General features: G+C 39.1%; 1 protein-coding gene across 13 annotated transcripts in view; it reads right to left on the reverse strand.

The window, feature by feature from the left end:
- Positions 1-12,962, reverse strand: part of PTK2 (protein tyrosine kinase 2) — a 194,117-nt gene that overhangs the window by 25,765 nt on the left and 155,390 nt on the right. For 12 of the 13 annotated variants that reach the window (XM_082284812.1, XM_082284809.1, XM_082284819.1 and 9 more), the window contains 6 exons: positions 10,488-10,572; positions 7,596-7,696; positions 6,199-6,314; positions 5,291-5,391; positions 4,317-4,406; positions 2,828-3,032 (listed from right to left, as the gene is read on the reverse strand). In XM_082284812.1, coding sequence (XP_082140938.1) covers positions 2,828-3,032; positions 4,317-4,406; positions 5,291-5,391; positions 6,199-6,314; positions 7,596-7,696; positions 10,488-10,572 — 698 coding nt within the window. Of the gene's footprint in view, positions 1-2,827; positions 3,034-4,316; positions 4,407-5,290; positions 5,392-6,198; positions 6,315-7,595; positions 7,697-10,487; positions 10,573-12,962 lie in introns of those variants that run through there. The other variant, XM_082284811.1, reaches the window with a different exon arrangement.

The raw sequence follows: 12,962 nt of genomic DNA on the forward strand, positions 1-12,962 counted from the left end.
TGAAAAATGTCATGAAATTACATTCATTTGAAAGTTTAAAATTAAAATCAAAATCCTTTTATATTATTTACCATGTCGTGCAAGACAAAAAATGTCTTCTACACAAAACCAGCAAGGCAACACACGCTTCCCAATCAAAAATGCCCTATATTCTAATTCTGACCAAGTCAGAACTGCAGGAGTAGCAGGGTAGTACCTCACTGCCCTGACCTAATCTGACTTTTAACCCCCCTCCACCACTTGAAAAGGGACTTGGAATGCGAGGATAAATTACATTTGGAAATCCACAATCTACCCATTTGTTTCTGTGTTTGCTGGGAAGACTGACTCAACCACATCCACTTCAGACAGATCAAATGCTATAAAATTACTACCCTAATAACAGTACTTAAATTCATATGTAGCAACAAACAACAGTACATAAATTGTGCAGAAATCAGCACCTTTGCCTTGCACAATCAGCTGCAAATACAGTTTGGGCAAAGCAGCTGTTACTATGAGACGGGAAAAGCATCAAAAAACAGAGAGCACGCGAAACTCTTATGCTCCCATCAGTGCTATTCCAGATGCAGAAGATTTTTCCCAAAGCCAAGGAGTTTTTTTCATTAAACCAGAGAGGAATGAATGCTGCAGTGCTGTATCTGGCTCCAAGCAAACATCCAGTCTGCTCTCAGCTTGAAGAGACTACTCTGGACAGCATCCAGAACGAGCAGCAGCAACACCACAGGGAAAGGCCACCAGGGAAATGGCTTGTTTTTGCAAGTTCATGGGAATTTGAGTTTTGAAACCCAATCTTCCCTAGCTGCCTGAGACTGCCTCAGCATCAGGGAATTGGCAACCTTTCCAGTGAGAGGCTGACTCTGTCTGGAGCAGAGCAAAGCAGCCCTAAGGACAACCACGCTGCCTAACTTTGGGAGATAAAGGTCACTGGTTTGGAGTGGCAGAAAGCTCCATGCTTTTGTGGGAACAGAGTAAAAACTTTTAGGGTTGCAGGAGAGAGGCTGCCCTCAAAACAATGCTTCAATCTCCCAGCATGACCAGAGGAGCAAACACCCCTCCACACTTTCACATAGAATGAGATGGAAGGGATGCCTGGAGGTCTCCAGTCCAGTCTCCTGGTGAAGCTGGGCTCCCTGCACAGCAAGGGCCAGCTGCTCTGAGCCTTTTCTAATCAAAATTTGAATATCTGCCAGCATGGAAATTCCAGAGTCTTTCTGGGTGACCTGTTTCAGACCTCACCCATGCACACTGGGAAACATTTTCATGTGTAACCAACAAGACCCTGCCTTCCTGCATGCCCTGAGTGCTGGTTCTGAGGACAGCCAGGCTCTTGGGCACACTCTGGGTTTACTCATCCTCCTTCCTTCCTGGTGAGACACTCCCGGCTTGGGGTTACACACCACAGCCATCTTCCAGTCACACTTTTTAGGGCTTCATTCTCATCTGTGCCAACCAGCTTTAAGTTATCAGTACAACTGGCTGCAAATTATTAATCATCCTGTACTTTCAGAGTCAAAAAAAAAAAGAGAAAAAGCAAGTGAATTACCCATTTCCACCTATTACCTAAATCACACAACTGTGTCACATCTTTTCCTTGCAAAGCCTGTCCAGCCCTGACATTCCTCCCTTTGTGTTAACTCCACACAGTGAAGAGGATGGGAAGTTATCTGTGAGAAGAGTTGTCTTCCCTTAGTTCTACAAATTACTAGTCTAAACAGGAGCTCCCAGAGTAACAGATGGTGGAACTGTATGAAATTTTAAGAATTAGTAAAGAACTTTAAAGGCCTTTAAGTTCTCCATACAGCAGGTCTGAATCAGCGTCATAAATATATTGAAATTGTTCCTCATTTTAATCACCAGTGAATTATCTTGAACCGTGCACATTCAGTGAAAGCAAAAAAATGATATTATGAAAATAAAACATGCCACAAAGCACAACTTTGAAGCAAGACCTAAAATAAAACCAAATAATTTAAGCAATGAATTACAACAAATCCCAGTGTGGACTGTCAGTGTGCAAAACCTATGTGGTACTCAAAGCTTGTATTGACTTATGCAAACACATCCTGAGCAGTCATAAAATCCAAAAGTCACGTCTGTGACCCAATTTGGTCACAAATACCGAATGTGCCTGCACATTATCTCAGTGATGTTTCAAAGTTTCAATATCATTCCCACTTTGGGGCTGGTGAAAGGAGATATGGACACTGGAATATATTGCTGCAGAATAAACTAAGGTGTGAATTTAGACTGCTCTCCAAGGTGTGTGCTCACACTCTTTCCAAGATAAACACAAGGCAGCCTATATCCTGGTTTACAAAGGGCAAAGGAATTTCTGTCTGTGATGCTGCATTTACTGCAGGCTCTGCAACTGCCCTGGGACAGCTGTCTCTGTGCAACTCCTGTGCTACATGGCATGGAAAGAAATCCCAAGAGCATTCACCTGATGCTTCATTTATTTAACTAAAGATACACCTCTACTCCAGAAGCTCACGGCATGTTTGTTTAGATAATCACTCTTAATTCTTTCTAACTCACTCCCCAAGGACTGTTGCTAAAATTATAAATGAAGTGCTAGTCAGACATGGAGTTTTTCTTGGGAGAGAAAGGAGGTGATTCATATTTCCAGTTATTTGAATTTATAAACGAATTTTCTCTAACAGATAAGGCCCAGTTTTCCCAAAGACCAGCAACAACCTGGCCTTCTGAAGATAAAAACTCAATACACCGTGCCTCGCATTTTCCACAGAACCAAAACACTGGAACAGAAGGTAAAACAAAAGTATTTCCGAACAAAGGAAATCACCTGTCAGAAGTCAAACCCTACCTGAGTTGTGCTTTAAGTTCAGTAAACCTGGGTCTCCTGCTGGGGTCGTAGGCCCAGCACTTGGTCATAAGGCTGTAGAGGGTGGGAGGGCAGTTTGGAGGCATTGGGAGCCGCTCACCGTTCTCGATCCGCCCAATCACATCATTGTTCTTCACTCCCTGGAAGGGCTTTACCCCGTGCATGAGGATCTCCCACATACACACACCTGAGGAACACACACAAAAACACGTTTTCTTCACTGTGAGCAAACAATGAGACCTGTTAAAAGAGAAACAAACCCCAATTTTGTACTAATAATGCAATTTCTTCCAAAATATATAGCTAGGGAATCGTTTTGGACTTACCTGTAGCAGGGGAGTGACTACAGCAGGATCACACACACAGCACCAGCCTCACCTATGGATGAGGCAGAGTGACCCACAGCTGGCTCACACAGCCTTTTACCTGCCCTAAATCAGTGCTTGCTCATATTCAAATCTCCTTTCTTATGAGGCAGAATGTGTTTGCTTTTCCCTCTGACACCTTCCAAGTGCCTTGTTTCGACACGTAAAGTGTATTTTCACTTTGAGGGTGTTTTAGGGCTGGCATTGATCCACATTTTTTGTGCTGAAAACATGTAATAAACCAGTTTCTGTTGAAACTGCATTAAAAGCTCAAAGGGAAACATGGTCTATCAGTTTAGGATGGGCCAGAATGTTCCATAGGCTTCATTTTTCTAACTCTGACAGTACTAGAGTTTTGTTCAAACTATTATAAACCCTTCACTTAAAAACATTCAAATTTTAATTTGTAAAGAGAGTAAGCCTGTTACTTGACTGTCCTGCTCTTATTCCAAATCTCATCACCTTTGCTCCCGAACACAACTTGTGTTCTGTCTGTACAGGCCAGCAGTCAGCACCAGCTTGAGCACAGCTCATCAGATTCATATAAAATGTATATTTGAGAAAAAAGATCAAGGTTTCAGGATATGTCCATTTACCCTTATATTTAATGAGCTTCTGGTTGTATTTTGTAGGAGGCCAGGAGCTATAGAAGACAAGCTAAGTGGGAATCTAGCATTAAGGATCTGGAAATTGGGTATCTCATAGGATGATCTGCACATTAAGCAAGGAAACATGTATGAACACAAAGAAGAAGTCAAAATGTAAAAGAAAAACAACAAAGGACAACAGTATAACACAAAAAAACATAACCAAAACCAACAGATAAAAATAATCTCTGTTATAACTATGTGGTAATTTCCTTGTACCTTCATTTCTGCCAGCTTCTTCCTAGAGGTAAAAAGGCCCATGAAAATTCAGGCTTATTGAGCAGGAAAAGGAAAGAAAAATACAGAGATGGAGAACATGCTGGAAGAAACTGGATTTTCAGAATGTACAGTCAAAACTGTGACAAATATTTGGAAATTATTCATTTACAGCAGTTAAAATGAAACACTGAACTTCTCCAAGAGGACACAAAGAACCCTTGCCATTTGGAGTTCACTTACCAAACATCCACACATCACTAGCTGAGGTAAACCGTCGGAAATTGATTGACTCTGGAGCCATCCATTTGATGGGTAATTTTCCCTTGGAAGCTACAGGGAAGGCAAGAAAGGGCAGGCTGTTATCCTCACTACAAATCTCAAAAATAGATTTTGTTCCCAACGCAGTAATTCATAGGCAAAACCAATCTCAAGTGAAGCACTTAAAATATCAATATAATAGGTTGTTTGGCTTTACATGAAATAGAGAAATGAACCAACAAAACCCAAAATAATAATAATAATCCCCCAAACCTCCCCTAAAAGACCCCAATAACAAACCCCAAAACACACCGAGAAACAGTCACGTCAAAATTATTTTCCACCGTTGCAATTAAAAAGATAAAATGTAGCTCAGCAAAGTGAGACAAATGAAACAAGGAAACATAACACATTGTAAGAGGACAGATAATGGGTAATTTAAAATATATGAAACCAGAAAAATATTAAAGATGAGATTTATGTACTCATGGTTTAATAATATAGACCAGCTTTGGAATGCTACCCAACACGCAATCTCTATTCTCCTGCTGCATTTCCCATCTATCAGGCACTGCAGGACATCTCTCAGCTGCTGGAGACACCAAAGCTCAGTATTCCATCCAAAATGGGGAAAAAAGTAGGCTTCAAAGGCAGTTTTGTACTGAATCTCCCTAGAGCAGTGGCATATGAAATATGTAGCATACAATGACAACACAAACTCAACATTTATCTGTACCTACATGTGAATTTGCTACCTTTTGCACCTTAAATCACACCTTGTGATCCTTCTTCTTAAGCACATGCAGGACTTTACTGCCATCATTCAACTGTTGAATGACTTGCCTTTTTAGACAAATGCAACAGCTAGATCAAGGAAATCTGGTCAATTCCTCAGTAATGTGAGAAACAACCGTATTCTCACTGGCCTGCAAGAAGGATCCAGAGGGTCAGCTCACCTTTGTAGTAAGTACTGTCTTCCATGTATCGGGATAAACCAAAGTCGCCCAATTTCACACAGTCAGTGGTAGATACCAGCACATTTCTAGCAGCAATATCCCTGCCAAACAGAGGAGACAGTATTTCTAGCAACTTTAAAACATGAAGTGGTGAAGTATCATCACCTGAAGAAAATTTGCCCTGCAAAGGTAAGGAACTCTGAGCTCAGTCTCGCATGAGGTTTCCTAATAAGGAGCTCAAATTCTCACTGCAGTGAACAACAAGGTCCTCCCAGAGCCTCTTTTTCTCCCCCATTGCTCTTTGCAATGTTTTAATATAAATATCTACATATATATGCAAAGCTATTACTTTATATGTAAGTGTTCGCATATACATTATCATAACACATATACAGAATTAGTGAGTATTTAAACACAAATAAATTTCTTAAGTTCAAAATTAATTGTACTTAACAACTGGAGTGCTGTGAGCTATAAATTGCACACAGTAAGAGGCTGAAGCCAGTCTCTTCTCCCTAGAAACTCACATTCACATTCAAGGGAATAAAATTCAAAACACACCGTAAAGGAAGTTTAGGTTCGTTTTCTTTAAGCAAATACTTGTATTTTATAAATATTTTACTTCCCCTCTTCTTTACTTAAGAAGCCATCTGCCCTTGTTTTGCTTTTCTGTATTTGAAAGATTACAGTTGACTCACAGCTTGAAAAAATACTGTAACCACAAAGCAACAACTGAAAACGTTTCTGATTGAAATCCGGCACCAGCTCCAAGTCAATCCAGGAGTGAACCAGCAGGTGTCACCCTTGAAAAGGGTGTAATTCTAGTGGAAACCGCTGCAAAACTGACATTCCCTAAAATTTTAAGCAGTGACATACAAAAATACCAATATATATGTATGAAGTCTTACCTATGTACAAATCTTTTGCTCTCTAAGTAGGCAAGAGCTGTGCTAAGCTGGTAAGCGTAGAGTATCAGAGAGGCCAGGTCCAAGCTGTACTTCCTTACTTGCAAAAATGACCTCAACTTTTTGCACCAAGAAGGAAAAAACCAGAAAGATATTAGGACAAAAAAAATAAGAAATTTGAAAAAGGCATATTTCAAATTGCAAGGTTTACATGAGTATCAATGAAATAACGAGTTTGACTTCCTTCCCTTAAAGGCTGGATAAGAAAACCACTTCCCATGAGCAACTGTGACTGCATTAGAATTCAAGCAGTTTTTCTACATGAAAACTGTTAAACTAAAAAAATAACTAGTAATCTTGTGCATTCCTTTCAGTTTCCTTTTGAAAAGCATCTGCTGTTGCTGTTCCAGGGTGAAGCATTCCTGGACTTTGTTTTTTCTAACCCTTAGTGCAGCCTCCATTTACGGCCTAAACCACTTCAGAACTGAACAGCACCTGGCCAAGCCAAACACAGATTCATCAGTATTGTTTTAGAAGCATTTATTTTAATAATTCGTTTTAACCTACATGTGCTGAAACAACCGTATTTAGCTCAGAGTAGCCAGTATCAGTGCAGAATATTTGTAAGCTATATTCCCAGTGTAAGGCAGGCAGGACCTCCTGGAAGGTGGCACTGGAGTGTCCTTATAAATCAAAACAAGGCTTTGAAAAGTGACTTGGGCACTGGAAAGGAAATCTACTGACAGAAAATGACTTCTCCACTACAGGTTGCTCTGCCCATCCCACCTTTGTTTTTTTTTTATTTTTAAATGTATTGCGGTTTGGTAATTGCAATGACAATCATATAATGCTGTATGAAACATCATCGCAGCTCACATTTTCAGAAACGTGTGGCTCAAAGAAAACGAATCAATTATAAAAAGTGAGAACTAGTTTTCTTTAAAGCATTCATCCAAAAAACATAATAATGAGGGAAGTCATCTTATCTAGGGCCTCTGCTGCAGATATTCTACTGGAAGAAAAAAAAGGTAAGAAATTCAATGTTTCAAGGGAAAATGCAGCATTACTGAGGAAGAATAAAAGATGTGCAGTTTCACTTCTGGAAGGTATGTTTGCAAATGCTGTCTAACTGATTATCACATTATCATCAGCTTGACAGAGGTCATGCTCTCACTCTGGAACTGCAATTGAATGCTCTGAAAACTCTGACTAAATCACTCTGGAATGAGCTGATGCAGTTCTCCCGGTAGAGGAGAAAGTCAAAAGCTGCCACTCCTGTTTCTGAGTTCATAAGTCTGCAAAGGAGTAAGATACCTTGCTTGATAGTATGGTTAGTATTGTGTTTTTTCAGCCTTTTCAGTGAGCTAAAAGAGACCAGACTGCACAAGGATTTTTCATACCTCTCCAAGCGTACAGAGCTCCATGATTATCCAGACTGGGTTTTCTGTAATAACCCCAATGAGCTTCACAATGTGAGGGTGATCAAACTGACGCATTGTTACTGAAAGGAAATCAAAAAGTTCAGTGTGTTACATAAAACCGTTTTTAAAAACAAAAATACAGCTGTTGGTTAAGAAGCATTTAGCCCATGGCCAGAGAATATAATCGCAGGACTTGAAACAACTTGAAACAACTGTTGCAAGCAGTAATGTCTGGTCACTCCATGTGCTGGGGGCAATAAGAAACACTCATTGCTTGAGCTGTGCTGTTCTTCACTCACAAAAATGAAAACTGCAGCGGAAGGTGCCAGTCAGGTCAGGCTCCGCCTCTAACCTAAGTGAATAAAATACCCTCTCAAACCAGTGCACAACCAGTTAATCTGTGTCTTTCTACTGGAAGAGGAGGTAGGAAGGAACACTCAGTATAATTCAATTACTGGAAAAAACATGTCTGCCAGATTATGACATAAACAAAAATCTTATTTAATCATTACATCATTTGATTTTCCTTGGAGTTAATTTCAGTCCCAGCAGAGCAGTCTCAGTATGTTTTATGCAGTATGACATATGAATCATAGAATCACAGAATGGTTTGGGCTGGAAGGGACCATTAAGATCAGTCAGTTCCAATCTCCCAGTTTGCTTGCTCCAAGCCCCATCCAGCCTGATCGTGAACACCTCCAGGCATGGGGCAGCCACAACTTCTCTGCGCAACCTGTTCCAGGGCCTCACCACCCTCACGGAATTTGTCCAAAAATCTAATCTAAACCTGCCCTCTTTCAGGCAAATCCACCACTCTTTGTCCCATCCCTGCCTTCCCTGATAAAGAGTCCCTCCTCATTTGTCCTGTAGGCATCCTTTAGGCACTGGAAGGTGCTCCAAGGTCTCCCCAGAGCCTTCCCTTCTGCAGGTTGAACACCCCAACTCTCCCAGCCTGGCTTCACAGGAGAGGTGCTCCAGCCCTTGGAGAATCTCTGTGGCCTCCTCTGGACTCCTTCCAACAGCTCCAGGTCCCTCCTGTGCTGGGACCCCAGGGCTGGATGCAGCTCTGCCGGTGGGGTCTCACCAGAGAGGAGCAGAGGGGCAGAATCTCTCCCAACACAGGCATGGTAAAAACATCCTTTATGTATTGTTGACAAACATCCTTCATTTGACCCTTCAATAGAATCTCTTCTACACTTGCAGTTTGTAGTGTCAGCAGAAATACACAGCAATTACCAAACTGCAAAGTCTGCTTCAGTCTGCCTCAAGTTAGGCAGGAATAAAACCCATTTTCTTCTGCCTTAAATTTAAACTAACCACAAGCTAAAAACCAGGAGGTGTTTCTGGATTTCTGCTCTGATGAGCTCTGAATTCTACTTCTGTACATGGTTACACAGCAACCCCAACAAAAATCCTTGAACAATCCTGTTTGTAGGGCTAGAAGTTGTAATGATTTAGTAACATACTTTCCTGCAAAGGAACTCCATAGGCTAACTTCATATATTCTTTAAAATATTAATGTTATGAATAATACAGAGAAAAAAGCAATAAAGCAAACATCCCTATCATTGACATAGCTTAAAACATTAATAAAAGGCAATAAATAACATGGTGAAATGTCATACAGGCAATAACAGCTGCTAAATCTTTTCAGTGTTGAAAACTCCACCATAGGCAAACCTCAAAATATCTTAATATTCCTAGTATTAAAATACTAGGAAATAAATTTATTAATTCAGTGAAATAACCAACTGTTCTGAGCGAGTTTGCAATCTGAACACAAGACAAAGGCAACAGATGGGAATTAGAATGAAAAAGAGGAAGAAGAAATGGCAAAACTATTAAATCAAAATTGAAAAGTATTATTTACATGTTGATTACAGTGGCATTTCCTAATCTGTTAAACTTGAAGCATAACAAGCAGCATTCAATGAGCAATTATTTTCTACACTGCCAAGAGACAGCAGCCTACCTGTGACTGCTGAGTTGTTACTGTAAGCAATGGTATTTACTGTTCCAACAGACAGAAATGCAATGGAAAAAATTACAGTAATTTACAAAAAATCTGACATTCAAAAATAAGAATCCATTAGCTATGAACACAGATCTGAACAAGTTGAAAAAAATCCTTGAATAAAGGACTAGTGAATAAAATATACTGTAACATCTGACCATAACCAATTACTTTATTGATAAAATACAATACCTTTACAACATTTAGAGGTATACAACAGCAGGGGATAATAGGCAAAAATGGAGGCCTAAGTGCCATATCTGAACTTGCTAGCAAAACCAAACAATAAAGGAATCAGTAACTTCAATATTCTTACAAAAGTTTCTGTTCCTATTCACCTCAACAAAAAGCCTTCCTCCATATGTGAAATGTGCTATTTGGGGAATGCAACATTTGTGGGCAATTATTTAGAAAAATGGTCTATTCTAGCACAGATTTTAATTCTGAATTTTCAAAGCAGATCTCTCTTAGACACAACATTTCTAGCAAAGACAACTACCTGACCTTCCAAAGCAATAAAGTGGAGAAACTGCTCTGTCTTTTAATTCATTGAGGAAAAAAGAAGGAAATAGAGGATCAGATCTCATGTTCCAAAACTGGTTCTAAAGCCCTACAGGAGTCAGACATCACCACTCAGTTCGGAAAATTAAAGAACCCACATCCAATCATACACATGGGTAGTAATGCAAGGATGTAAAGCAGTCCCCTGGCACATATTGTAGGAGGGGAGAACATCAGGCATAATAAATATCAATAAAATATTTACATCAGTGTTAGAAGTTTCTGGCACAGGTGGCCCCAGTCTTTGCAAGGAGTAGTTACAAAAGTGATCCCAAAAGAAGTCATTTAATACTCACAGGCTTCTTGTAAGAATTTTTCTCTAACACTGTCTGAAGTGCAGTTTTTACATGTTTTGATTGCAACAGCCATAGCTGGATTTTCCTGAAAGACATTATTGAGAAATAGCTGAAATACAACCCATCAAACAAAATTCTTCATCCTTCAAAATTCTGGCAAAACTGCTTTGGAAAAAATTACTATTAAATAAAATACCTCTATTTGAGAAATAACATGTTGAAAGCTTCAGTGTTAAAATACCATTATAATCAAGACACCTTGCATACAGTATTTACATCTAATGTGTCTTGGAAATATTGAATATGTTTTAAACCATGTTAAATTGTGGAAAAATTATGACAAAAGATGGTAAGTTTAACTGAATAGTACTGTAAACTTTTTAGCATCATTGAGGATGGTAAAATCTTAACAGTATTTAGCAAAAACAGAGGAAAAAAAAGAGATAATGGCTAAAACCCACACTTGGCTTATACAAGCAAGAAACCCAGAAAGCCAAATGAAGGACTTTCTGTGGCACTCTCAGAGGAAAGACTGGCTGTAACTGTGAACTCAAACTACAATAGAAAGTAAACCAAAGATTTTTACATTATTATCTTCACAATCAGTTAGATCAAGGCTTTAAAACCAAGTTGAACAGAACAACGTGTATTTAAAATCAAAGGGACTTTCCCATCTGATTTCTCACCCTCCAAATACTGAAAAATGAGAAGTTCTTGATGGGTTGAGAGTAGCTGAAGTGTTTTAAAACCAAGCTTCTGCAATAGGTATGGGCTTGTTCAATACCCTCATCCAATTTTGAAGGCCAGTAGAAGATGAAGATTCAGAGTTATGTTCTATGCCTGCTCATGCTTGCTCTGTTTTAAATCTATTTACAGACAAACATTACCAGAATTAGAATAGTATTTATATTTTGCAGGCTACATGTCTTATTTTCAAAGTTGCTCACAAAAGAGATCTTCAAGTTGACTTTGCAGGAAAACATTGATTAAATCCTTTTCTCACACATCAAATGCCCATAAACTAACTAAAAAAACTGATGGCAAATCATTATTTTACTCCCTTATGAAACCAGGATTGAACAATCAGCCTGGGGATGAGACCTCTGGATGCCTGCCAGACCCATCCCTATCCTGGTATTACACATCAAATTTTTGAAATATCCTTTAACCAACAAGAGCAAAAGGAAGAATCTCAGTGTCTGCAACCAGCAAAGACATTTTGCAGAATAAATGTTGGAAAAGGCCTGATACTGGGGTTTTGTTATCTTTTGGTTTTGGATAAAGACACAAACCAGTGAGGATATATCAGACTGGCCACGCTTTCTGTATTGAGCAGCAAATGGTACTTTAAATAACACTTTGGGATTAATTCCACAGTTAATCAGCCTTTAAAGACAATCTTACTGGGACTGCTTACAGCTGACCAATAGGATCCTGTATCTATACACCAATTTCCCATTCAGTACCCTACACTTACAGTCTGGCTCTGATCCTTCAGGAATACCTGGGAGAAAGCAGCATGCCAGGAGAGGTGGATGCTGCACAGTCACTGGAATCAGGACTTTACAAGTGCAATGAACAGGGATAATTGGAATTTTTGAGACTCAGCTTTGAGCTAGCAGAACAAGAGGCATGGAATACCCCCTGTATCTTTGCACTCAAGCTGAACATATACATGGAAGCACTACCATGTTACTGGAACTAATCTTACATTGATTGTAAGATTTCTTCCCAGAGTGTAAGTTACACTCTGTGACCAGAACATTAAAATTTAATGACATCACTGTTCTGTTTCACCTTCACATATTCCAGTGCCTTAAATGTAGTAAACTTTTATTAATAAAAGAAATCAACAGGCTGTTCTTCAAAAATGTCAGCACAGGATGCCTGTTACAGTGGGGATACCACTGTAACAGATGCCTGAGTAAAATCTGTTTTCCAATTCACAAAAAATAATAGAGACAGCCAACATTTTCAAAGCAACAGTCCCTAAGAAAAGAGTCTTTAATTAGTTTTACAGTGCTCTAGATTTATCCACCATGGCCCAAGTGAGTGAAACTTTACTCCTTGGTACTCCTGTTAACTTGGACAGAATTAAATTAAAAATAAGAATCTCTCTCAATGCGAAGTATATTAGATGTGCTTTCTAAGTAAGGGTATCAGACCAGACTTCAAACTTGTCTGAAACAGAACATTTACCCTTATTTACTTAAATATTGCATTGAAGACTTATTTAACCCACCAAGCCCAGGACTCTAACCAGCTGTTTCTGAAGTTAGAATTAGATTATTGTCTACAAGAATTCCTATATAATGTATCAAAAATTCCAGCAATTTCTTCTAACATGAAATAAATCTTCATTTTACAATCACATATTTGTTTTATTGTAAGCCTTGAAATTTGGTGAAATTAACTATTTTTTGCAGCTTTCTCTTACCATTTTACACAAACCTTTTTGATCTATTTATACTGAAA

The sequence above is a fragment of the Coloeus monedula genome (assembly GCF_965178545.1).
Source record: "Coloeus monedula genome assembly, chromosome: 1".
NCBI classification, from domain to species: domain Eukaryota; kingdom Metazoa; phylum Chordata; class Aves; order Passeriformes; family Corvidae; genus Coloeus; species Coloeus monedula.